This window comes from Ananas comosus, linkage group 2 (genome assembly GCF_001540865.1).
Source record: "Ananas comosus cultivar F153 linkage group 2, ASM154086v1, whole genome shotgun sequence".
Taxonomy (NCBI): domain Eukaryota; kingdom Viridiplantae; phylum Streptophyta; class Magnoliopsida; order Poales; family Bromeliaceae; genus Ananas; species Ananas comosus.
The window spans coordinates 13,798,609-13,826,533 of NC_033622.1; the positions used below are offsets into that span (position 1 = coordinate 13,798,609).

The 27,925-nt window shown below is 37.3% G+C and overlaps 3 protein-coding genes and 1 long non-coding RNA gene across 4 annotated transcripts; 3 read left to right on the forward strand and 1 right to left on the reverse strand.

Moving 5' to 3' along the window:
- LOC109728017 (protein MIZU-KUSSEI 1) lies at window positions 1,536-3,053 on the reverse strand. Its single transcript, XM_020258277.1, has 2 exons — window positions 2,484-3,053; window positions 1,536-2,327 (listed from the first exon to the last, which is right to left on the reverse strand). The coding sequence occupies exons 1-2, from the start codon at window positions 2,811-2,813 to the stop codon at window positions 1,737-1,739; spliced, it is 921 nt and encodes a 306-aa protein (XP_020113866.1). The 5' UTR covers window positions 2,814-3,053; the 3' UTR covers window positions 1,536-1,736.
- On the forward strand, window positions 4,549-5,582 carry LOC109706746. The gene is made up of 3 exons (XR_002215304.1): window positions 4,549-5,051; window positions 5,167-5,207; window positions 5,333-5,582. It is a non-coding gene; the product is annotated as an uncharacterized LOC109706746 (long non-coding RNA).
- Window positions 14,875-16,448, forward strand: LOC109706895 (stress enhanced protein 2, chloroplastic). Its single transcript, XM_020227913.1, has 2 exons — window positions 14,875-15,418; window positions 15,900-16,448. Exons 1-2 carry the CDS (start codon window positions 15,119-15,121, stop codon window positions 16,167-16,169), a joined length of 570 nt encoding a protein of 189 aa, XP_020083502.1. The 5' UTR covers window positions 14,875-15,118; the 3' UTR covers window positions 16,170-16,448.
- LOC109704631 (uncharacterized aarF domain-containing protein kinase At1g71810, chloroplastic) lies at window positions 17,601-27,811 on the forward strand. Its single transcript, XM_020225397.1, has 21 exons — window positions 17,601-18,100; window positions 18,196-18,240; window positions 18,720-18,758; window positions 19,280-19,450; window positions 19,551-19,703; window positions 19,869-19,904; window positions 20,857-20,900; window positions 21,183-21,273; window positions 21,365-21,406; window positions 21,520-21,628; window positions 22,015-22,129; window positions 22,461-22,510; window positions 22,662-22,740; window positions 24,126-24,176; window positions 24,331-24,472; window positions 24,654-24,698; window positions 25,566-25,670; window positions 25,764-25,805; window positions 26,590-26,772; window positions 27,215-27,334; window positions 27,537-27,811. Exons 1-21 carry the CDS (start codon window positions 17,678-17,680, stop codon window positions 27,639-27,641), a joined length of 2,190 nt encoding a protein of 729 aa, XP_020080986.1. The 5' UTR covers window positions 17,601-17,677; the 3' UTR covers window positions 27,642-27,811.

Sequence of the window (27,925 nt, forward strand, 5' to 3'; positions counted from 1 at the left end):
GAAACGTCCAAGTCAAAGCTTTGGAGGCTTACCAAGTGTTGTGATCCGAAGTAAATTAAAGTATCTCAATCAACACATTACATACATCATGTTGAAAGCTGAGGTTTCCACATTAAAAGTTTGCTCTGTCCCACTTGGATGTCTCATAACTTATTACATTTAGTATATATTTATGTATTTGCAGTTTTGTACGACATGCATTCATAAGCATTATATCATGTACACAGTGTCACTATCTAAAGTTATTACCTATATTTTTTATTTCTTGTTCCGTTATGTCACAATAAATTGAATAACAAAAAATAAATCCTTTCTTTGAATTTGAAGTAGATTAGATGAAAAAAAAAAAAAATCCATGGGCACTGTATTGTAAGGGTTAGCAATAATATTTAAAAACTATTTAATCGGTCTTTGAAACTGCGTAAGAAGTATTCAACCTAGGTATAATTAATGCTGGTCAAAAGACCAGCCAAAACCATAAAAAAACATCTCAATTTAAATAGTTGCTTAAGATTAAATATGAGTCGAATGTAACCAAACTGCAAATTAATAAAGAAATTAAACACAATATTCAATCCCAATGGTAGAGTTATTTCAAAATTTTCAAACCCAATGATAATTAAAGTTCGATGGAATGTTTTACCTCATTGGGTGAAACAGGAAAATGTTATAAGTAAAATATAACATGGTATTGTTCCGTGTCCATAACCCTACAACTTTATTTAATTACAAGTTAAGAGATTCCTTCATCTTTTTATTTAGTAACTCGAATAGTGGGTTGAGAGTTTTATGGCCTCCAATTTGATTTGAACATTGAATTTCTGCATGCATACTCTGTTATCGTATGAAATAATAACTTTAAAAACTCAAGCTACTAAGATATGTATGATACCTTCATATTTACACCCATTAATTTGACATTCAGATTAGGGGATCTGCCCTATAATTAAGCAAATCCCTAAATCATATGTGACGTAGTGCATATCCTCTAGTCCCAGGTGAGTTTTTGGATAGGTTTCCACGTCCGTTCCTGCCATAGTTGATATAGGTTGTAATGTTATTTTATTAAATAATAATAATTTCATATTAAAAAAATATGTATAAAAAAGAATTTGCTGGTTGATACTCAAAGTTCAATTCAGATTCGAAGCCTAGTTACTTCACATTTCGAATTATTAAGTTTATTTCTAAAACGAAATAAACAAAACGATAACATACTACATTTCTCTCAAAAAAAAAAAAAAAAAAAAAACTATATTGAAATATCTCGAAATAATACGTAACTTTTTGCTATTGAGCCTCAAAATCTCATTTATTTCTCGTTGAAGCAATTACCGTCCCCAAAATTTTACTCTTTAATTATCGAACATTTCGCTAAAATCCACTCTTGTTGTGAGCAAAAACTAAAGCAACATCAAGCAGCCCAGCAGTAGTTGCATGCCATGCAAAACATAAAACAAAACGCCCATTACGTTACTCTAGCAATGTTGTAGTCGTGCCAATCCGAGAATTAAACAAATTAACAATTAATTTGTCCTAATTAAATAAATCTTATCCTAATATACACGATTGACGCACGCGTGGTAAAATTCGGACTCAGCTACGTACACCAGCGACGAACCAATCAAATTAACGCCTGTCATTTCTCATTTGCTAACAATATATAGGAAGCATATACAATCAAATTATAAAATTCAAAAGAAACGACCGTTATTGATTTTTTTTTTTTCTTTTTTTCAAATCCTGATGAAGAAGATGGTGAGCTCGGGGCCGTTCCCGCCATCGGGGCTGATCATGTAGAGCGTCTCCGAGTCCCTCGACCCCACCACGTGCTCGAAAAATGCCCTCACGTACGCCATCGCCCCGTCGGCGCCCTCCGGTCTCGCGGGCGCCGGCATCACGCCGGCCCCCATCGACACCGGCTTCAGCGTCTCCATCACCGCCAAGTCCTCCTCCGTCGCCTCCCTCCGCACGCCATACCCGCTCTTTTTCCCGTTGCAGAACATCGTCCACAGCGGCTCCTCGAGGAGCCGCTTCTGCCGGTCCTTGCCATTGCCATTGCCGTTGCCGCAGCCGCCGCCGCCAGGGCGCTTCTCGCACTCGAGCGCCACGCGCACCATGCCCGAGCCCATCTCCCGGAGGAGCACCTGGGTCTGCATGGCGAGCTCCACCACGAGGGAGGGGAGGCAGCGCGGGTTCTGCTGGAGGGAGAGGGAGACGCGGCCCCTGCGGTGACCGAAGAGGGTGCCGGTGACGCGGGTGGAGGGGGAGAAGGAGGAGGAGGAGCGGTGGTGGTTGTGGTGGTGGTGGTGGCGGTGTGAGGTGGAGGAGGAGGAGGAGGAGGAGAAGGAGGAGGAGGAGCGGTGGTGGTTGTGGTGGTGGTGGTGGCGGTGTGAGGTGGAGGAGGAGGAGGAGAAGGAGGAGGAGGAGCGGTGGTGGTTGTGGTGGTGGTGGTGGCGGTGTGAGGTGGAGGAGGAGGAGGAGAGGTGGAAGTCGGAGGAGGAAGAAGGGTAGAGGGCTGGGGAGGGGAGCTTGCACGGGGCCGGGAGGTGGCCGCATTTGGGGGAGAAGATGGGGAGGGTGCGGCAGAGGGAGCGGAAGACGCGGAGGGGGCGGGAGAGGCGGATCGGGCGCCGGCGCCGGGGTGGTTGCACGAGGGAGATGGGGGTGCGCTTGAGCATCGGTTGCTGCGGAGCTCCATCGTCGGAGGAAGCGGCGGTGGCACCGCTCGTGCGCGATGTTGCGGCGGAGGCGGTGGTGGGTGGCGGCGGCCGAGGGGATGGAGAGGGGATGGGGTGGATGGGGTTTCCCATGCGGCGAAGGAATGAGAGAGCTTCTTTCTCTCTTTCTCTATCTATTACTCTTTCTTGCTGTTAATGCTTTTCGGAATAGAAAAACTGCAGAGATTGAAGAGGTTTCCGCGGAGAAAAACGTAAGGTAGGTTTTGTTAGAGAGGTATGGACTCGGTCTTGTTGGTTGCTATTTTGGTGGCGAAGGTCGCTGTGCGCCGGAAACGTCTCCAACGGGCATGCATTTGACCCCTCCAAAATTAATATGCCATCAAAATGCGTGATGATTGGCTTTAATTAGCAATAATCATCTCTCCTACATTACCGTTATCAAAAATTATATTTGAGATTTTGAAGCCAAAATAAAAATTTTAATTCCCTAATTCTCACTTCACGTCATACATAAACTGTTCTTCTAATTCGCTAATTACGATTGTGTACATAATACGAAATTTTTAGATTTTTTCGAGTTCTATAAATTAACATCATGCACAAGATTTTGGGCTCGCCTACAGCAGTTATGACATGGGCTGGGTCGTGTGAATTTAGGCCCATAAATATGTCGGTATAGATATTGTGGCTCAGCCCAAAGTCCGTCCACACGGAGGATCGAGCGAGAGCTTCGAGAGTAACCAAACAATTTCCTTTACTGCTCGTTTGGTATCATATTTATTGTCTCTTTTTCAATTAGAATATCTACATTAAAAGATGTAAAAATGTTTGGTGGATTATCCAAATTATTTATTTGATGAAAAAAATAAAAATTTGAAAATAATATTTTTTTTCCTTTCAAACTTTTTTTTAAACATGCTATTATATATCACTTGGCCAGAATATATTACAAGCTGGCTAATCATGTTAAAAAGAGAACAGTATTTTTATGTATATAAAAAATAAATAAATGTTTTTGTCGGTATATTTTAATTTAGAACTTGTATTTGAAAACATAACAAATAAAAAAAAAATGACAACAATGCAGCTGTTAAAACTATAAAACTACTGTAACTTCTGGAAATAATGAAGTCAAATTCCTAGTCTAAGACTGATTCACTATAAGACCAAATTTCAATATAAAGACTCTTTTTAGACAATGCTTGTAAAAGCCTCTCCAAGCGTCCCAACAATATGACAAATACCGACGCGTCAAAAGGCGTCGTCGTATAAACTCTCTATTGTATCAAATTAATTTATTAAATGATAAAATTTACAAATTATTTTTAATTTTCTGACGTTTTAAGGCGTTAGGACTTAAAGAATATCCTAAAAATTCTAATACTTTAAAACATCAAAATATATTTTATCGATACTTGGCATAACCATTGATATATACGAGACGGCTCTTTATTTATCAATGTTTTAACTGACGATTTCAGATATAACGTTAGACTATTTTAGAACGCTCTTAAGTGTTATTAAATATAAAAAAAAATGAATTTCAATATTAATTTTTTTTTGGTAGTGATTCAAACTCACGTCTATCTCAAGGCTATATTCTACGCATTAATTAAGAGTCATCTCACGAATATTTAACAAATCTTATATAGTTAGCACTACTCACCACTGCATGACATACATATATATAATGGTTTAGATTCCATTGCCACACTAGTTTGTCCTTTTATACTTTTTTTTTTTTGCTTTTTCAAAAAGTCTACACTGATTAAGTGGACAGATGTCACACAATCATATCCTTAAAGAAATATAAGACAATCACTAAAATGGAATTAAATATCCCCAGTAAAATATTGTGTATCTTCCCATTCTACTCTAGGCCAATTCTTTTGCATTATAGTGCACACCAAAATACCATGTTATGAGAGGTGGCAAAACCTTATTGCTTAGTTATGCTAATTAAAAGAACCTTCTGGTTAATTTCTTTTCTCTTTTCTTTTCCTTTTTTACTTTTTTTTTAAAAAAAAAAATGGCCTAAAATGTTCTGTAAGTTGGCAGACAAGCTTTTAATGGGAATGCTCGTAGTCAGAGATCTTAATATGGAGCCCCATGCTTCATGTTAAAGAATTAATTAACTATAAATGGTGCACATGGCTTTTGAGATCTTTCGTAGTATATGATATTAAGATCACTTTGAACACTAATCGAGAGAGAGAGATCGAGAGAGAGAGAGAGAGAGAGAGTTACCATTCTATCAATTTCAAGAGGTCGCTATAGCTTCCTTCATGGCCCAGAAGAAGCACAGCAGCTTCTTACTCCAGCTGATTGAAAGCAACAGAGGTGGCAACGATGGCAACTTCAATTATAAAGGTTAGATGATGTATATATATATATATATGTATATATATATGGAGTAGAATTAGATTTCACTTGAATATTGGTTAATTTAATTCTGCATTTTTCAACTATTTTGATATACCTTTAGGAGTTGAACGTGAAGGAGAACCAAAAATGAATTATTCGAAGGTACTTTGTCATCTTTTCTCCATTTTCTTACTAATAAATCACACTCTCTCTCTCTCTCTCTCTCTCTCTCTCTCTTCTAATGGTTTTTTTGTTTGTTGGCTTCAAATTAATATTACTACAAACAGGTACATGCTACTCAGGATAGAGTTTTTCAGGTGGCAGCAGCTGGTGGTCCAACACTTGCCAACCCTTCAAAAGGCCCCCCACCTCAAACAAATTAATTAAAAGAGAGTTCGAAAACATAGGTCATGTGCATAGCAGCTTCTGCTTGTCCTCCTCTGGGCCTTTTGTGTGTGCTTTTTTTAAGCTTTATGAACCGGTTGTTATGTCTCTGCTGTGTTAATTAGCTAATGAAGCTTTATTTCCTCAAACAAACTTTTGCGCACTATTTAAATATGTACATTAATTAGTTAGTGTTTTCCTTTTAGAATCAGAAGTTTAAGTTGTTTCCTACATAATCTGAACCCCAAGTTTCCCCCAACTGGGCACTCAAAACTCTGTGACTTCACCTGGAACCTCAACTCTATACTTTGCTGCAGTAGTTTGGCTATATATGTAATTCGAAGTCGAACAATTAAGCGAAAAGAAACTTATGGTTTATACATTGAATTCATAATTTCTTCTCCCTAGCGCAATGAATGGACCTAACAAGAAATTAAACCTGTACTTTCCATCAGTGGGAGGCACCGGCTTGGAGCTTTCATTGATTACGAACACAAAGAGAAAGAGAAAGGGAGCCATCAATAAATAGGTAAGCAGAACAACAATCTCAACAAAGGGGGGCCGGCCTTCGCTTTCACAAAAGTATGATAAATTAAATAGCAAATTAATAAATATTTTATTATTACAGAAGACATTAGTAAACTTGATTTTAGAGTATAATGATTGTTTCACATGGTATTAGAGCAGTAAGTCTTGAGTTCAAATCATGTCAGGCTCCTAGCATAATTAAATTTTTCCTATTTTATTCAAATTCACGTCGTGAGTGATCTTACAAAAAAAAAGAAGTCTCGAACCCAGAAATATATATATATGGCATTTTTAATATTTATATTCAACAGAATTTGATTGAATTTAATTAATAAATGGGACTCAAGATGCGCTCATCTCAATTTCTAACTAGTTTATTAATTCAACTTATTACACAAAAATTAAAAAAATTATTATATTTAATAGCTCCATTACCAAGTAGTTATTTATTGATCTATCCGCTAAAAAGTTATTAAATTAGTAACTTTTAATGAAATCAGCATTCGTCAATTTGATAAAATTCATGAATCACTTAGTTCCAAATTGAAAATTCCAAAGTTCAGAAATTCTCAACCATAAAAATCAAAACTTAATGGGACTTTCAGGTTTATAGTTGAGGGGTCTCCGTACATATGAATCTTATCAAATCTTAGCTTGTGCAAATAAAAAGACCAAATCTTAGCTTGTGCAAATAAAAAGGCTCTACTTACCGAGAAAGTCTACTGTGTAGCAATTATATCATATCATTTGTGTTCAGTAAATTATTTTTTTTTAAAAAAATACAGTAAAAATATATTTTAAAAAATCATAATAAGATAGATGATGCTCAAAATTCAAATATAATTGATTAAAAAATTATGATGTAACTATCACATTTTAAACATTTTTCTATCCATCACCCTTGCCAAAAGGGGTCCACAAGTAAAACTTGTCAAAAATGCGCAGGACAAAACAAGTGCTAACTGAGGTATCAATTACCAAACACAAGATTGGTGCATTGATAGAATATTAGAATAGCGGGCACCACATGTACTTACACATAGAGAGAGATGAAAAGGTTTTATACCATAAATATTCACCTTTACTGTTTAATTCATCGTAACTTTACTTTCGATCAAAATTTAAAATTTTTAAAAAAACATAATTAATTTTAGCTATTTGAAGACCAAAATAAATTACAAAAAAAATATTAACCAATCTTTCATACTTTTAATTTTTACAAAAAAAATATTCAACGATTGTATTTACGTTCGGTATCTTCTTCCCAGTACGGGAAGATCGGACGCACTTGACACCTGCACAGGCGACGTTCGAGGTCTCTGGGCCAGAACTACTGAAATCCATGTTGACTCGTCGAGAAAATAAGGCCTGATCCTCCTGGCTGCGATTTGGTAGGTAATCTGGACTGATAGAAACAACTCAATCTTCAGAGGAAAACCGCCCAATATCACCTGGTCTCTTGAACGTGTCAAACTACTGATCAGCAATTGGACCACAATGCTCTAATGTCTCTCCTGCATCTCCTTCCTCTGTTTCTCTTTCTTTTGTTACCTTGCCTTTTCTTTTCGCTTTTCACTTTTCACCTTTTTGCCGGTTTCTCGGAGGCCTAAGCTGCTTTCAACCTGTACGCTCAGTTCATTTGACTTAATGAATGAAGCAAGTAGCTTACTACCTGTTTCCCAAAAAAAAAAAAAATTACATTATTTACTTTCTATCAAGCAAATATCAAAACTAAAAAAAATACTCCATTTTCACAATTATACAAATAAATAACAGAAGGAAATTAATTTTTATCTAAACTCTACTTTGTCCGAAAATCTTCTCCAACTTGAACTTCACGTTCAGTGAAACGAACATTTCCTCACTAACAAAAGTATCTTTTGAGCCGATCCTCTGCAAACTAAATTTTTTTTTACTAATTATTAATATACCAACACTACAACAAAAACGGTCTATAGCGACACTTTTAAATGTAGGTACATGTCAAAAAAGTGCCGCTAGATAAAATTACCGACACTTTTAAAAAGTGTTGCTATATGTGGGGTCGCTAGGTATATAGTGACAGTTAAAGAGTGTCGCTATAAGCTAAAAAAGTGTTGCTAATTTACCAACACTTATTTGAGCATTTAGCAACCGCCTAAACTCTATCTCGTTAGCTGCGGTGGCGGAGGGGGATGACAGTAAAGGCTCTTCGTCTAGAATTTCAGTGGATTGAGTGAAGAGAGAAGAAAAGATGGCAATTAATTTTTCTTTTTTTTTCTTTTCTGTTTGTAATCGGGTCAAATGGACTGGGTGTGGTGGGTTGAGTAGAGTAATCTTTTATTTTTGGTTGGATTGGGCTTTATATTTAGGCATTAGTAGATGTGTTTTTAAGTTTTAGCATAAATGGGACACTTACTCAAAAGTGTCCCAAACATGTGTCCCTATAACCTAATTCTATTGTAGTGCAATAAAAATTTATATAATATCTCAATCTATGTGTATAAATTAATTCAAAGAAAAATTTTCAACTAACAGTCTATAAAAAGAGGACGTAATATATGCAATACTCCGTGGGGGCAAGAAGACACATACCACAGCTTTTTGAAGTTAAAAAGAGGTGGGCTAAAATAAAGTTGCAACACTTTTTTCCTAGTGCGCGTACGTGCTCCCTAATTTTTGACCCATTGACAACGCCTTCATCCAATTAACGCGCCGTGACGTCCCCTTCGTGCCTACGTGGCGAAAGCGAGAAAAGGTTGTGCAACAGCACGACTGCTTTTACAATCCAACCCCACTTTATACTTACCAGCGAACAAAGTTGAGTTACTTATGGATAATTTTTTGAGAAAAAAGATAACATGTTACCCGCTTTATTTATAAAGAAATTAAATTAAGCTACAGTGGTGAAATAATCGAGGCCTCAAGCGAAAGAGGAAAAAAAAAAAAAGAAGAAGAAGAAGAAGAAGAAGAAGAAGAAGAAAATTTAATAGCTAGCAGGGACGAGCAGCTCTATTATTAGGGAGGAGCAATTCCCAGTGCTTCGTTAAAAGAGTCATCTTTTGAGTTGTAGACTTAATAGCATATCTCATTAGAGAATTCACTAGAACCGTGCATCTCAATTTTTTTCATTCATATAATTAAGCTGATACATAATTACTTGCATCTTTCGTTACTTACATTATCACCCGAGCTAAATTCATTACTTGCATCTTTCCTCGTTAGAGTAAGATGTACAATTATGGAAAAGAAATTATAATATATGTAATATAATTTGTTACTACATTATCACCCGAGCTAAATTCCCAATGTACCGGAAATAGAACTTCCAAATTGATGGTATCTTTTTAGACTAAATTACAGAAAATATTTATGTCAAAATTTGATTTTTTATTTTTCTCCCTGTCATTTAAAAATCTACACTTTGCTTTCTTATAAAATAAAAATTGTTCACTTCACCTGCTGCCGTTAATAATCCATTAGGATTCCGTTTATAAAATACTACTCTATTTTTTTATGCCAAAAATATCCTCAGCATTCTCTCATGTTGCCTCGCCCTCCTCTGCTTTGCCGCCTCACAGTCTCGCCCTCCTCCGCCGCCTCGCCCTCGCCCATATCTCTGTCCACGCCCACAAACACCCCCTCGCCCTCCTCTGTCGCCTCATCCTCGTTCTTGCCCTTGCCCGCCGCAATTTTCTCAATTTCTTTCCACCCCGATTTTTTCGCTACTGTCGCCGAAATGGAAGGGCGACGAGAGGGCAGAGGACAAAGGGAGCAGGCGGAGAAGAAAATGAAGACGAACCCGGCCGATCAAGACGGGAAAAATCGAAGAGAGGAGGCGGCGGATGAGCGAGATGAGGGAGGAGACGAAAATGATGAGAGGTAAATTGGTCATTTTGTCATCACATTTCACACCATACCCTATGTGAACATTTTTTATTTCACAAAGGGATAAAGTGTAGAGTTTTAAATGACAGGAAGAGAAACTGAAAATCGAATTTTGACAGGAAAGTTTTATATAATTTACCCTTCTTTTTAAATTATTTTTTCCGAAAGATTCAAATACTTATCTTAATTTCCGGCTACAACATAAACTTCAAATATTTTTTCCACTAAACTCACTTTCTCCAAATATATAGTAAAGCTATTTCAGAAACCACACCAACTGGGCACTCGCTCCATCTATAAAAAGCCAATAAGGGCTATACATGAGCAACCCCAAACCAAAGCTAAGAACAAGGTTCTGAAGTTTTTTGAAGTACTCGATCCATGGCCGACTTCGCCCAGCAGCTCAAGGCCAAATTCTCTTACTTCTTTCAACGCGTCAAGAGCTTCAGCTTTGGTAACAATAAAGAAAATAAAGGTGGAGTATATATATATATATATATATATATAGTTCGAATAAATATTTGTTCTCCTGTTTCATGAAGTTATCATATGGTACGTTTTCCATCTTTCACATTATTTTAATCGATAGATCTAATGGTTTCTTGTATTATTTCATCTATGCATGCAGGAAATGAGAGTAGTAGTAGTAGTACTGTAGCCAGTGTACAAACGACCTCTGCTGTGACTCTGGTGATGCATGCATGCATATCTGTTGTTCATTAGAATATATTGTTGAATACTTTGTGAATCTAAACCAGAAAAAACCTAGGGACATATTTCAATAACGTTTCTTACAACACACACACACACACACACATATATATACAGCTCTAAATTCCAAAGCCTAGGTGAGTTGAGCTAATGTGTTTTTAAAAATACATGAGCATTTGTGTTATAAATTTTTAACCGTCGAATTGCCTCAAGATCTGTACAGTACTATTATTGATATGCCCCGTTAAGCTTCTTTAACTCGTGATCCAACAGTTAAAAAATTACAAGCGCGTTTGAAAGCACAGAGCTCAACTCTCAAAATTGTTCTTCTTAGGTTGAAATAGAGTAGCTTATTATATGTTTAGCACTCTTTTATTCTTATTAATCGCTTTGACATTAGAGCTTATTGATTTGGATGGCTCATACATATATGCAGAGTAGGGAGATTATTACTGAGGAAAAGGTTTCGTCCCACATGCATGTTTCCAACCCACCTAGTCCGGAACACAATTGAAATATTGTACAAGTAACATGGTGCTGCAGCGACGTGACTATGGTTCATGGTTGAAGTTCACGTCTTATAAATAAAACATTATATATTAATGTCTACAAGTTCAAAGTTCTCTTAACTAGGTTCTTAGCATGCGTGCGTGTGTATATATATAATGCTAGTTTGTTTTTCTTTGGTTTGTGGAAGAGTTGTTTAATTAGCTTCAGTACTGCTTTTGTATGCATGTAATTAAGCTCCAAAGCTACATAAGATGTTGGTGTGTTGCATTTGCACTTAATTAAAAATCAATTGGCGTTGAGTGGTGCTATAAATATACCTTATATGGATTTAATGTTGTAGACCACATAATAAGCCTTGTCACGCTCACGATCTAATTAGTGCCCGGTGAGAAATACTTTCTCACACTTTCGACAAACCACACAATCTATTTTTAGAAAAATGATTTAACTTTTTGGATAGGTTTTTCTAACAATAACTTTAAATAAAAGCTTATAATCGCGATGAGATAAAGGGTTCACAGATGAGGCCATGTTCGGGAATCTTGTAGAAGTGGGGTGTTTGTCAAAACCAGTGTAGCTTGATTAGTGATATTTATATATTTTTTTAAAAAGAAGAACTATTTTAATGACTTTTCCAGGTTACAAGATATAACAAAATAATTTTATTTTTCTACAGTTTAGGATAAAACTAAAAAAGCTAAAAAGTATGAAATTGTAGACTGAAATAAGAGTTAAATATCGTAACAATTCATCCTTTTCTCCTCTTTCTCTCTCTCTCTCTCTCTCTTTCGAAATAACTTTTTTTGAAATATAAAATCCAAAGTAACAAAGAGTGATTCAAATTCCTTAGATTTTTTTTTTTCAATACAAAAAAGATTAGTTTGAGGAAGTATTATATTATTAAAAGAAATGAAACAAATTTGAGAATTTTTGGGAATCCCCATCAAGTCAAAGTACAGAGGAGCCCATGTGACCATGTTGGCATGGTATGACGCAAAATCCCCCTTTAGTCATTTTCTTCAGGAGAATCTTCCTATTTATTTATTACCGCATTAAATTACGCATAAATTGCTACAAAGTTAATCTTTTTGAAATGGCAACACAAAGTAAATCTCGCTTTACAATCACATGCTGTACTAAATATAGAGAGAATCTCCTTTCAATTAATTAAGTACCATGCCAAGTCACATTATATAGTAACCCAGCCACATGGGCCAACCCTTCAAAAACCCTCCACCTCATTGAACCCGTAGGCCATAGAAGAAACAAAGGCTACAGGTCATCTTCACTGGCGCCATGGCTAAGTTCACAAAGCAACTCAAGGACAAGCTCTCTTGTCTCGTTGGTCCTTTCAAAGGTTGCAGCAACGGGGACTCTCATGAAAAAGGTACATAAAAGCCAAAAAATGTTTCTGTTTGCGAGAAAGAGATGATGATCTTACATATTGAGAGCACGAATTGCTTCGTTTTTTAGGCCATGTTGGGGATTTGAATGAATCGAAGGTGGCTTCTGTTCAGGTTACAGTTATTTCGTGCTTGTTAATCTTTAATCGATGGTCTTTTTGGAACAAAACTTATATGCAAAATTTCTCTGCAGGGAGACGGTCTAATTAACCGTTTTTATATGCAATGTACAAATTTTAAAGTAAAAATAATAATTGATTGGACTATCTCTCGATCAGTAGGAAATGCTTTGTATAAAGTTTTTTAAAAATCCCTTTTTGCTTGGATATAGAGTTTGTGACTCGTGTTTTCAAATGCTCATTGTAGAGGGATTCGTGTGAGTAACATGAGAGGGAGAGGGCCGGCACTTCCGGTAGCGTCGAAGCCACCGCCGCCCCAACACAATTAAAAGTTATGAGTTTTGAGACTACGTACTACGTCCCATGATTCTACTTCCCCTGTTTGAGTGTCTCGAGTTTGTTCTCCCCGTGTTTAAGTTATTAAGACTCATGCGATCATTTTATCCGTAAAATGTGCTCAATGCTTTGATTCTCTCTCTCTCTCACACGCACACAAAGAGCCGTGGGTAAGTTGATTGTTTAGGCCATTTGTAACATGTGAAGATTGAAACAGGCCCCGCGGTTGGTTCGCTTGCAACAAAAATACGAAAGTGTACTGTGGCTCTATCATCCTATGCATGTGATTGCAACAAAAGGATCGATGGTTGTACCTTACGTGCATTTCCATTGATGAGTTGAATCAAATATCCCTTCGACTTGACCTTGCCTAAGCTAACCTCAAGATAAGGGGACCATGGGACCAGTTGGCAGGTGAAGAGCTCAATTATAGAGCATTTAAAGAGTTACAGCTGCACTCCAAATCATAGGAGTCCTTTGATTGAGAGCCACGCCACACTGTGTCATGATTCAATGTTTCTGTTTCGTCCGCTATCGAGTGCTCTGATTTGAAAGGTGAAAAATAAAAAATGAAAAAGACCAAACAACAACCTTTGAAAGGTGAAAAATGTTTCTCAAAACCATAGAGAAAAAGAAAAAGGACTAATATTATTTGTGTCAAATTTGTGTATGCTTTACCGCTTTTTCGCCCCAGAACTGCTACTGAATCTTTAATATCAAAGACAACCTGGTTCACCCACCAACTTTAATTTATATCCTGGTGATTTAGTACTCATTAAAAGGCAGAGACATGGCCAGTGCGGAAATAACAATAAAGTAGCCCTTAAGCAAAAGCGAATAAAGTTAATGTTCTTTGCAAAGCCCAAAGAAACAATCAAGAGTGAAAGAAAAAAAGAACTGAGAAATGACAACACAAGTTATAACAAATAATTTTTTTTTTTTGAGAGAAAGATAGCACGCTATCTGCTTCGTTTATTTTATTTATAAATAAATTTAGCTAAAAACATGAATCAACTAGAATTCGAACTTAGGTCTCGGATATCAACCACCAAGCTCTTTGCCACTTTGGTGTAGAGGACTACTACTACTACTACAAAAAAGGAACTTCATAAAGGAACACAATTGCACGCTTAATGTTAGCAATTAGACATGTCTATTAATCAGGCTTTTTTTAAACAATGGTAGAGAACTTGGATTCGTACTATCTGAGTAGTTTGGGTTGGGTGGGCGAGCTAGCTATATATTAGGTAATTGCTATGCTATTGAAATCCAACTCGAACACAAAAGTCGACTGAAATATTTCTCCGATCTTGATTATAACCTTTCGCTTGTTAACCAACTATTCAATTACTTTTAAAAGCTTAAGCTGACAGAAAATAATAACTCTGTACGTAACATGGGGAGTCCCATACGATCTTTGCAGTTTTTACTGATTTTGCAAAAACCGAATTGGCGAACCTAGAACGGTTCAACATAAGTATGATTGAAGGGTACAAATACATTTTCTTCCCGTAAAATCAAAAAATAAGGTTAAAAAAAGAATATTTGGTATAGTTTACGACTTGTTGGGAACCATTGCTGCCTTAGCCAAAAAAGAATATTTGGTATAGTTTCAAGCTTCATTCGAACCCAAACCCACGCGGTCGGTTGCTGTCCTCAAAAAGCGCTCCGGAAGCTTCCCCGCGCAGGCCCCCAGTATTAGTAATTATCTGCCTGTGCTAATCGATATCGTCCGTCGGTTCACGATCGGACGGCGAAGGACGGTCCAGGAAGGCGAAAGGTACTGCAGTGTAAGGGAGGAGAGCCACGACGCAGGAACGGAGCCCACCATCGCGCGCTCCCTTCGCAACTATTCTCCCAGTCGAGGTTATCGTTTACGTGGATTCCTCAAACACCGCGAATAGGACAACCGTAACAATCTGGATCCCGTCACCTCCCCCCCAAATGTAAAATAGCAGTGGGCTCAAAATTATATTCTCCCCAGTACATTAATGTATTGGTTTAGAGATCATAAATTTGTATTTTATACATTCTATGATGTGCATCTGATCTTACAATATTCTTTTTTGGTTTCCTGAGAGGATAAGCTCACCTATAGTTACCGGATACCGTCGATGCTACCACACTGTCAAAGAACGTACGTTTGCTCCAATTCTGGAACGCTTCTTTCTTTGTCCTTTGGCTTCGATTCCTCCTCGGCGATCTCTACGCTCGCATGGCTCGCGCCGCCGCTGCAAAGGTGATCTTTTGCGAGATCGCACCGGAGAGACCGGCGAGGAGGGAGGCGCCGATCCTGAGGGTGAGGTCGGTGGGGCCCACCCCCGACGGCGGGAACAAGATCGTGCTCCAGCCCCGGCTCTGCACGCTGCGATCGTATGGCTCCGGATCGCGCGATGGATTGGTGAGGGCCCCGAGGGGGGACGACCCCTCGCCGTTCTTCGCGTCCCTCGCCGATTACATCGAGAGCTCGCGGAGGAGCCACGACTTCGAGATCGTCTCCGGCCGCCTCGCTATGGTACGTACGTTGGAATTCTCAATTCAGCTGTAAGAATTTACCAGCTTTACCTTGCGACGCATACTAAAGTACGTCTATTCAAATTCAGGAACTGTGCGCTCAGATATCATGTGAGTTGCTAAGCTAGTATAATAATTCATAATTCTAGTTAAATCTGTTTGGTCAACGCTTGGTGATTGGGTTCAGGGTCCGGGTCAAAACTGTTGGTTAATTTAGCTCAACTTTCTTAGACCAAATCTAGTTGCATCGATTCTGGTTACGTCTCATCTAAGTCAAAATCCATAAAGTTCGTCTGTTTTGACTGGGTCCACTAAACTGTTCAGCAAGCGTTGCATTGTGCTTGCTACAAGAGATAACTAATTGTTCACAAACATGATTTTGGTCTCTAGTTTTTGTTTAAAAAATCCTCTTATGCAAAAATGAAAAAAAAAAAAAAAACCTGCTTCTAACAATTTTGGTGCTCTGAATTAAATCCTGGTAGGTTGTGTTTGCGGCTGCGGTGTCCATCGAGGTGGTGACGGGCAACACCCTCTTCAAGAAGCTGGACATGCAAGAAATTACAGAGGCAGCGGGGCTGTGCGCAGCTGTTGTCGCCTGCGCCGCCGCGTTCGCGTGGTTCTCGAGCGCACGGAACCGGATCGGCCAGATGTTCACCTTAGGATGCAACACCTTCGTCGACTCCCTCATCGACAACCTCGTCGAAGCCCTCTTCTACGAGGGCGAGCTCAGCGATTGGTCTGATGAGATGTAGATCGGTGTTGTGATGTAGGCCAACGTAGTAAATTTATAGATTGAAGCTGTTCGGCTGGATCATGCAGCGGTAGTAAATTTATAGATTGAAGCTCTGTACGTAGTGGACGGCTCTGGCACGTATTGCAGTAGATGGTGGTGTTTGATCTAAATTTGTGTAATTTAAACCGTTGAAGTAATAGGCGAGTGCACATGGGTTGGAAAACCCAAGAACTAGCTACCTTCTATGTAACTTGGAGCTTTAAGTATATAAAACATAGAAAAAGTTCCATTTAGTACACAACTTGTTTGCTCGTTTGTTTCCATCTAGCTCAGCTCCGATTCGTACCAGGTCAAATCATCTATTTGGAAAATGGGCTATTTTTAAACACGAACTTTAATGTAGCGTTTGGATTGGGAATAATTGGTGGAACAATCCCTTATCCCACTTTATATCCAAATATTAATTTTTTATTCGAACAGTAATTCTCGGTTATCTATAATAACTGGATATAATTATTTCCACCAACACCTCTATTTTTTATATATAACTATCCACTATTTTTCTTATTCCATATTATCTATTCAAACGCTATTTTTCTGATCCCCGGGAACAACCCAATTTTTATCCAAACGCTATTTTTCTTATCTCCATACTTGTATCTATCCCTATAATACCTAGTTTTTGTTTATACCCGAACCAAACGGTACATTTAAATATTTACATTCAGAAATGGATCTACTTTTTGTGAAATTGCGGTTTTACTTCCTTTAGGGGATGTTTAGTTTACCGAGAAATATTTGGGCTAGAAAATACTTTCCCAATGTTTAGTTTTTAGAAAAAAAAAGGTTTTTCTGCAATACCTTTTTTAAGATTGCATAAAATTATTATGTTTTCACCTTTTGAATTTTTTTTTATACAAACAAAGAAAATTTTGAAAAATTGGCGTTTTTCATGGGATTTATTTTTTCCTGAAAATATTGATTCTGGAGTTTGTTAAAAAACCAAACACCACCCTTTCGCTGATCAGAGAAGTTGACTATGAAAAAGTGACATCATAGCTCGGTCCACTGCGACGAAGCTGACTCAGAGGCTTATGCCCAATAAAATAAGCCCGGTTCATTGAGCACCGCATCGTGTCCCTAAATTAGCCCGTATGCGAAATATCCAAAAGCTTTTTTTTTTTTATTCTTTAAGAAAGAGAGCTAGATATTTTGTTTCTTTCTTCTTTTTTTTTTAATAAAAATAATAAAATTTCGAACTTTAAATCTCAGTTACGAAACCTCATAGCCCACTAAACGTATCTTGCGACGCCAAACCATCTTGATTACGACCATTCGCCTCTTCTCCAGCAGAGAGTGTGGATCGTGATCAAGCGGTCCTGGTTCACTCGTGCACGCATCTCGCTTCAATACATAAAAAAAAGATATATCGATTATCGCATGCAAATTAAATTTTCCAATCGCTACTCTTCTCCTTCAATCTCTTCTCTCTCTCTCTCTCTCTCTCTCTCTCTCTCTCTCTCTACAATGCTGCTTCTCTTCGTCCCGTCCCCTCCGCTCTTTCCCGCCAAATTCAAATCCGAAACCCTAACCCCATGGTATGGCTCCCTCCGCTCCCCTCGCCTCGCACGCAGCTTTCGCCGGATCCCCTTCCCCTCTCCACCCCGGCGGCGGCAGAGGAGCCCTCCGCCGCCGATCTCCGCCGCCGTCTCCGTCGGCTCCGGCGAGGACGACGCCTTCACCAAATACTCCGGCTATCTATTCGAGGGCGGTGCCTCCTCGGAGGCGGAGTTCTTGGAGGAGTACAACCTCCTGGCGATCACCGCGATCTATCGCCGGAAACCCTTCTTGGTCCTCCGCCGCTTCGTCCAAATCGGCACCACGTTTGGGCGGTGGTTCGCCTTTAGGTACCTCGATGGCGTGCTGGATCGATCGGATGAGATGTTTAAGGTGTTGATTTCCTATCTGATGATCTGTTTTCTCTGTCTCGAGATCTTCTTTGCCTGATGTTTGATTAGGGTTTTCGATTTCTTGGTTGATTGCAGATTAGAGCTGCGGAGCTTCGGATGATTCTGCTAGAACTCGGTCCGGTATGTTTCTTGGTTCAGTTTAGCGGATTAGTCTTGTAGTTAGGTAATAGTGGTTCTTATGCTCTATGAGCTTGTGAAAAATGCTTCTTCTGTCTCAGAAGAACAAGTTCAACTCTAGATTTTGATATTGAATTCAATTAGAAACCAAGTCCTTGTAATTCCTCAAAAATTGGAGGAGTCTCATGGCAGGTTGCTGCTAATTTGAAAACGTGTTTGTTGATCTATGAACCACAATCAAATGAACATTAGTGCTTATTGTTTAGTTTTAATTTATAAGTGCTAAATATAAATGTGGTGGCCAATGTGTTATCTGTTATATTCTGACTTTTATGGTTTCATCCATAGACTATTATTACCTATGAAAACTGTTTATTTCTTAATTAGTCCATATTCGCTGTTGTTTCTTATTATTTGGCTTCATTGACTTTTCTAAGGCTTTTATTTTGAATAATAGTTTTCAAATATTTCTTCACTGACAGGCATTCGTTAAGATTGCTCAAGCTGTCTCATCAAGGCCAGTAAGTTGGAGATTCTCACTTAAATGAATAAAAAGCAATGAATTTGGTAGTGTTATTTATAATGACCTTGAGGATCTTATCTCAGATTAAATTTTTGTGGTTTCGTCTTTACACATCTACAATACTTGTTTGATATACTTGATTTTGGTAAATGTAATTGGAATATACTTGCGCATTATTTTCATATGTATTTAGCAAATCTCCGAAGAATATTGTCATGCTAATGTTCTCAAAGCTGCAATTTGAACTGTAATCGAAATAGTACCAGCATGGAAATCTGCAACTTAGCTAGCTAATAGGAGGCTTCGAGTAGTTTTGTTTATTCACCAGGAATGACTTTTAACACTAAAGATCTGATTGAAAAGTAATGCGCTAAGAAATAGGTAGGTCTTAATTAATGATGTCGTGGGAGATGCTACGCCAGTTGAAATTTCCAGATTAAATTGAAGTATTAATGTGAAATAGACTACACTGAGGGAGGTTTTTCTTGTTGACTTCCTTTGACTTATGATATTCCACAGGATGTGATTCCACCTGCATATCTTGACGAGCTTTCATTGTTACAAGATCGTATAGCGCCCTTTTCAACTGAGGTTGGTTTCAATATAATAGAGAAAGAGCTCGGCTTGCCAGTAGATATGCTTTATTCCGAAATCACACCAGAGCCAATTGCTGCAGCTTCCCTCGGGCAGGTCCTTTTTTTTCTATTATTTAAGTGATACATAAATCTTAAAGTCCATCGAGAATTTGTCGTCATCAGATATCACAAGTAGTACCCTGGATTATTTATAGGTTTACCAGGCCAGGCTTCGTTCTTCTGGGAAAGTTGTTGCTGTCAAAGTGCAAAGGCCTGGCGTTCAAGCAGCAATTTCATTAGATATCTATATTCTCAGATATGTTGCAGGACTTGTCAGGAGAGTTGCTAATTTGAACACAGATCTTCAGGTGATTCCCCAACTTTATGTTTTTTCACCAGTTTGCTCATAGCTGAGTCAAGCTGCATATTAAGACTCTCTTCCACAATAAAACTCAACTTTCCTTTTTTTGTCCAGCTTTCTGTTTTGTTTTCTGAGGTCTCTGGTTATACATATTTGGGATCTTTATATGCAGGCTGTACTTGATGAGTGGGCATCAAGCCTCTTCCGGGTATAGTTTATCTCTCAATGTTATCTTTAAAACATTATTTTGCAGTTCGTAGCATAGTAGTTCTTTGTCATCATTCTACTATTTAAGCAGAATTATATTCTGATATGTAGCGAACATGTGCGCTTGTTTCGTTCAGGCACGACCTTTTCCACAGTTGTTCTGTCCCAAATTCTTTGCTGTCATGTACACAGCTGGGCTATAATCTTGCTGAATTTCTGAACTATATAGGCTGTTCTCTTGCACTTTCTTGAGAGTAGTGCTTGCTAGCTCAATCAGTCATGGCACTGTGATACTGTGTTGTGATTATGCTTGAAACTTTGTTATCCTTAAAATGTGCAAAAATTAAAGCAATAACCACCTTACCAGCAAGATATCATGATTCTGATATGGAGCTTACATATCATTTTGTACCTTTGATAAGGTACAGAAAACTATGATATGGCTAGAATGGGAATAAACAGGTGTCACCATCAGCAGCAATAGTAAAAAATTTGACTATAAGGTAGACTATAATTTTTTTTCTTTAATAATATTGGGAGCTTGATTCCCTACAATTTAAGTCCCTAAACTGAGTGCGCCCTTACTGGACTCGAAACCATCCCCTTGCCCAGACCCTTCCAATGCCTCGAATTTGGAAATTCTAATCATTTGGCAAGGATAAAATTTGACATGGATTTTCAAGACAAGCTTGCTGGAAAAACTTGTAGATGATTAGTTCTTTTCAACTTCTTTCTGTAAATCTTCTTGCGTGAGCATATAATCTCTATTGTGAGAGACACAATTCGATGCAAAATGTAGGATTTCTGCTTTTTGATCTGTGGTTTGTTTGGAAAGCTTTCTATCATGTTTAATAGAATTGGCTCTCTTTGTCCCAAATTTTATTTGGTTTGAAGTCTCTTGGGCATACTCTTAGATCTTCACATTGAATACAGGTAAATCACATTTAATGCAGGAGATGGATTACAGGGCTGAAGCAAGGAATGGAGCGAAGTTCAGGTATTTTGTTTTTGAAGCAATGTTGCAGTCTTTAAGGAAGTCTCACGTATTATTGTTGTAACAAATATTGACTTCCATAATGGTATCCTAGGCTTGATTGGCTATGGGACAGGTTTCTAAGAAAAATTTTTGAATTCTCATATTTGTGGTGTAATATGCTAATAACAGATGAACTATGTTGTAAAGATTGTGAGCCGACCGTTAAGCATACTTAACCGGCAATTGTATTATGTTTGTAAGAACTAGAATATTATAATGAATTTATTGTTATATGTTAATTAGGGAGCTTTACGGAAGATTGAAAGATGTTATGGTGCCGGAAATGTATATGGAGCAGACTAGTCGACGAGTCCTCACCATGGAATGGGTGGAGGTGCACTCTATAGAACTTTTCATTTATCATTTTTAAATGCACCAGAGATAAACAAGGTTTGTGTTTCTCATTATTGTTTTCCTTCTTGTAGGGGAAGAAACTATCTGAAGTTAAAGATATTTATTTAGTTGAGGTATAAATTCACATAAAAGTGATACTTGAGTAAACTTTTTCTCCCGAAACTTAAAATGTATGCAGCCATCCTACTTTTCTTATGCTATTTTTCATGGGATTTGTAACTTTCAGGTAGGAGTCTATTGCTCGCTTTCTCAGCTTTTAGATTATGGGTTTTATCATGCAGACCCTCATCCTGGAAATCTCCTGCGAACATCAGATGGGAAGCTAGCTTACTTAGGTATACTTCTACTAAATGATGTTTGCTTTAACTCGAACGGGCTGGCTTTTGCACACCTGCATTTGCATATTGAACCTTGTTTTTATTAGTCGGGCGTGCTCAGCATCCTTTTTTTTTTTGTTCCTTTTTTTTGTTTCTCGAGATTGCTGCATGCTACTCATTAACATGTTTGACATCAATTATTGCTTTGGTGTTACAAAAAAATAACTATACAAACGTAAATTTTTTTTTGTTAGAAACTATATTTAGGTTGGAAGTAAATAAAAAAATATGTGCAAGCTAAGATATTGCTAACTTTAAGCGGTCCAGAAAAAGTAGTAAATGATGCTAAAAGCAACCTACAAATTCCCCTTTTATGCCAATTGGTGCACATTTCTCTGCATCAGATTTTGGAATGATGGGTGAATTCAGACAAGAACTTCGGGATGGATTTATTGAAGCTTGTCTTCATCTTGTTAACCGTGATTTTGATGCTCTGGCAAAGGACTTCATTACTCTTGGGTAAGCATCTGTTCTGATCTACAAGTGTCAGTAGAGACTTTAAATCATTTTATTAGCTTATCAAGAACTGCATATATCTTGTTGCAAATTACTTGTGAATATGGTCATTATCATGCTATCAGAATCTGAACATCATATTCAGTCATGAAAAATGTAATTAGCTTATTTGATTAAGAGACTCTTTTGTAAGATTTGCTTGCTCACTGCTGAAGTAATCATTAGTATTTTGTAGGGAACATCAGATGCCCTATGTGTCTTGCCACTGTATGATGTGTGCGACCAGTCATCTATGTCTTTTACTTTGTTCTGATATTTGATTTATATCTAACAGACTTCTCCCTCCAACTACCCAGAAAGATGAAGTTACGAAGGCATTGACAGGTTTTCTCTCTTTGCTTAATTTGGTAATTAAATCTCACAATTCTGACTTAGATTTGGAAGTATTGGCCTTAAAATCTCTCTTGATCTACTTTTTATCTGTTGCTTTTTCATATAGCTGAATATTTACTAAACTGCTTATATTTGGCTTCAGATGTGTTTCAAAATGCTGTGAATAAAGGAGTTCGCAATATAAGCTTTGGAGATCTCTCTGGGAATCTTGGGCGCACCATGTATGCTTTCTTTTGTTGAACTCTTCAGTTTCATATTTTAGGCAGTTCTTCTGATTCATCTATTTCCTTCACAAAGATAAATTCAACATCTTTCTAATACTCTAGAAATGTGTAGCTATTAAACGTGATTAAAATGTCAATTTGGGAAAGTAGCCTGGTTATTGGAACCTAACTATTAGAAGGGTTCTGTATAGTTCCCAACCAACTGGTTACTTATACATTATTTGAACTGTTAACTAAGGTAGAGAGAGACAAAACAGACTCCGTGAATGCTTTGTTTCATTAATAAAGAAGTTCAACCTCTGCTTCTGCAAGGTTATATGACTTTTTATTATTCTTATTTATCTCTGTTAAATTATGAGAAATAGTTGTTTTTCTCCAAAAACTTAAACTATAAGAAAACGGTGTTTTTTAATATTTATATTCACACTCCCCCTCACCTCTAGACTTGAGACTTTTTGGTAGGCTTAAGACGTGGACTTAAATTAAATGGGAGAAAATTAAATGAAGTTAGGAGCTTGGCATGATTCGAACTCAAGACCTCTTGCTCTGATCTCATGTTAAATTTTGAGTAACAACCGTTTCTCTCCAAAAGCTTAAGCTATTGGAGAACAGTGTTTTAAATAATTATATTCTCAATCTCACAGATCTCATGAAGAAAATCTTGGCACCTTGAAATAAATAAATGTGGTGCTTTGCAACTGTTATGAAAATTTCATACTTCGTTTGTGCCTTCTCAATTTAGTAATAACTGATATGGACAATCAAAATAATATAAGTGACTCAACAGCCTACATGTTATTGTGCCATATGTCAGTATTCACAACCAGATGAGTACATTAGGGAATTAAATGCATTGGCTAGATTGGGGTTTTCATTTCTTTGACAAGGGTTTCTTCAAGATTCTCGTGCATCTTCTACTTCCTTGCAATTACCTTGCTGCAGTTGAACTTGAGATTATTTGGCTCACAAGATAAAAACTATCTTATATGGATCACAAGATGAAAGCTCCTCATATATAATAAGGAAAAACGAGAGTCTCAACCTGAATCGCTTTGAGAGGCATGCTAGAACTCAAATATCAGTACATAATTGCAAATCAAGGACCATTAATGAAAAAATTCCTCTGATTTATCAAGTAGCTTTTCCTATCTTGTTTGTAAAGAATCAGATTTATCTATTACATTTGGTATTTCAGTGGTCCTATCCATTAAAGTGTGGGAGGATCTCTAAAACTGTGCATCGCATCTTGTAGATAAAAATGAAGTTTTGGAATTATATCTATACCTTCAGTTTTGGTTAACATACTTCTGCATTGGATTATTATTTTTAGTTTTCTTTTCACTGTTAATTCATTTCCTTCATACCTTTACCTTTGTGCTCAGGTACAAATTTAAGTTTCAGATACCCTCATATTTCTCTCTCGTCATTCGGAGGTAATAAATGAATTGTTAAATTGCTAGAGAAAAGGCACTTCCCCCCCTGACAATGTTAAAATTCTAAGAAGAATGAATATCTTCTTTTACATCAATTTGTTGCTCAAGAGTCAAGACACAGTCCACTTTCATGTTATAATGCTCAACTTTTCAGCCTTGCTGTTTTAGAGGGCATTGCAATCAGTTTCGATCCAAATTACAAAGTTTTGAGTAGTTCATACCCATGGATTGCAAGAAAAGTTCTCACTGACAGCTCACCCAAGCTTCGAGCTACTTTGCAGACTCTCCTTTATAAGGTTATTTTTTTTTGTATCTTCATTTTCTTACCAATTTGGTGATTCGCATGAGTTAACAACATTATTCTTTTGTTCAGAATAGTTACAGCTTCTCAAAGCGTATCTTTTCTAGAGTTCTGTCTAAGCACTTCTACTGCAAAATAAAGTCTTTCAAACTAACCATTTGTTTATGTTATCTCAGGACGGTGTTTTCCGGATTGATCGTCTAGAATCTTTATTAACAGAGGTTATTTTCATACTTCCTTATATGATACTATATTTGATTTATTTATTTGTCTATCAAAGTAACATGCTTGTTTCTTCTTGGGGCTCTTTCTTGGTAGAAAGGACTACCATAGGCTGTATGCTCACTCCCACGGACCACACTTTGGTGTAACTGGATAATAACTTTTTAAGCTTCTTTTCTTCCTTTACTATTTGTCTAATAAATCTTTTTTCTGAGAAATTTGATTTCATATAATTGTTTTAAGAAATCTTGAGTGGCTTTAAGTGATGTGAGTGAAGTAATATTCTGAAATTCTGAGCGGCAGTTACTGGCTTCTCAGACCAAATGAGTTTAAGGTCGTGGGCATTTTTAAAACGAGTTCAAGCCTGATGCTTCCAAAGAATGGCAAAAAAAAGAAAAAAAGAAAGAAAGAAAGAAAGAAAGAAAAGAAAGTTATTGCCTCTTTATATGTCCAACTGCCTTAGCTTTTCTGGGGTGATAACTGGACTGGCAGGTTGACAAGCAGGTCTACGAAGCTATATCATTTGATTGACGCTGTGTATTTGACAGTTTAGTGAATCAGAAAAGCTCCGGTTAACATCAGGCACTGGTGCAACTACAGGAAAAAAAATGTGCATATAACATCTGCTAAAAGAAATGCAAGCTCGTAGATAATGGAGTATGTTAGCACATTGATATGTCTCTATATCTTGATACTGAACAGCTAGCCAACTGATGAGTGGTAACATCATGATGAATGCCAATCTAACCTTTTGATAGTATCATATGGTTCAATCTATGTATTTGCTTTGTTGTAAGATAGTACTTGAGAATTCCAAATGTCTCTATACAGTACCTCAACAGACTTTGGCTTGACTTATTTTGCAGTCCCTTCGTGCAAGAACTGAACAGTCCCTTGTTAGAGGCGAAGTAGAAGAAACTGATTCCAGAGCTGCAATCAAGCAAGTAATGACCTTCACATTGACTGACAAGGTAGCATTGAAATTGTTTTTTTTTTTTTTCACATTATTGAACTTTTATAACCTTATTAATGATAATCTATCGCAAATGTTGAGTGCTTTCTAGGGTGCTTTTGTAAGGGAGATAATTCTGCAAGAGGTTGCTAAGGTATATATTTTACTCTCTTGTCGATTAGTCTGCCAATCACTTGTTTGAAAGCATTACAAATTACATACTTCATGTGATAACTTTTCCATTGCTTGCTTGTGATTAAATTCATGTGTGGACTGGGTATGCTAATGTGCTCGCTAAAGTAGTCTAAGGTCATAAATTTTGATGTATGTTATATAGCTAAATTTAAGCAGAAGTTACCCATTAGGAGAGAATGATGACAGGATTTTTAAGTAATGAAGAAAGCTATCATGGCTCTTAGGTTGATGAAGAATATTGCAAGTCTTTTGGTCTGAAGGATTCATGATTCATGAAACTTAACCCTAAGCTCCTTCCTTAGTAGTTATGGCATAAAAGCTCATACTGTTGCCTTAATTAAAGGTGATCACAAATTTGTCATCATGGTAGAATCTTCCTATCATGTAATTACCCATTTAAGTTGTTCACAGAAATCTAAACATCTAACACTATCCGGGTGATGGATATTGCTATTTGAACTGAAGGGTTCTTAGGTAGCATGAGGAATTAATTACATTTTTTTTCTTTTTTCGTGAAGCAACTTTCCTGTTAAGTATCATTCGTCATCCCAAAACAATCATTGTAATGTGGTTTATGCTTTTTGCGTATGTTTCCTAAAGGCAAAACTGTGGGGTAAAGCAAGTCAAAACAGAGAATCTTTGCTTCCTAGTGTGTCTCATTTAAAATTTTGTAGTCACTTTTTATTATAAGATGTTTACATAAGTGCGTTCTTATAAATTACCAATATTATTCTCATATACAGGGAATAGATGCTCTTGGCATGGCGACTTTGGACACCATTACTTCTACCGCTGCTTCAAGATTGCCATTTGTCATTTCTTATTCATCCTCCTCAATGGGTCATGAGGATATTGCTAACTTGCAGACATTGCGCCGCCTTCTTCTGCTCCTATCCAAGCTTCAGAAGAATGAGAGTTCAACTGCAGTAAGTTTATTATTATCGCAGTAGCATCATTTTTGACAGGTCATGTATCTTTAGTATCGAAATGAAAATGCATCAGAAACTTCTCACAATACCAGAGTTGTTGGCTGTACTTTACTGATTCAGTTAAGAGTAGGAAGATAGATTTAGAACTCTAGTAGTTACTAAGGAAACTCACAGCTTTTCAGGTTGTAATTTCCGTGGCACATTTGTGTTATATAATAAGACATTAATTAGGAATGATAAACAGTGAAAAGAATACAATTTTAGATAAGTTTGCATGTCTGTTGCAAGCAATAATGCTTGAAGGCTAGGTACGTGGATTACCTAAGATTCCAAATTTTGGAATAACAAAAAAATCAGTTTCCAACACTCGAAAGCACTAGACCTCTCATCAGTTTCTAGTGGAATTTTTGATATTTTATCATTCCTTTTATATATGCAGGAAGTAAGATACGCTAATGCCGAGGAGAAGGAAAACAGTAAAGCAGAGGAGGTTTCTCTTGTTCTCTATGAGATGACATCTGTTCAGGAGTTTCTGCCTGTTCTCTCTGTCATACCTGAGGTAAGAAGCTACAATACCCTTACACTAAATTTTTTTTAAAAAAAGGAAAAAAAAAGAAGGACAAGCCTATACATTGGATATGTGCATGTGCATGCTCAACAGATACGCAAGGTGTTCCGAGCTAAATTGGAGTTTATTAAACCTATAATCTCTTCTGTGGTTAGGTTCTGATTTTCCTATATATAACACTTTTTGGCTGCAGCTGCCATCGGAGTCCCAACAACAGTTGCTTCTTCTCCCTGTGGATTTAGCTGGCAGGCTTTTATCTCGGGTGGTTGCAAGAACAGTCAGAAGGATTTTCTTGTGAGCCAATAAAATAAAATAAAATGAAATAAAAACTTTTTTGCCGATTCATTGCATTGCTCACTACAAAAGTCCATCGCTTTATATAATTCATTACGAGGATATAGTGCTGTATGAGGGCCAAAGTTTACCTTCAACGTACTAGTAATTGATTTTGCGCAACAATTGAACCCACCTCTCTATGCGTAGAAATTCTAATATTCTCCCAAATAAGGGCTTTTTTTGCAAATAGCCTCCTGACAAATTTTATTTACAAAAATAGTCCCGTCCAAAAATTATTTGCAAAAA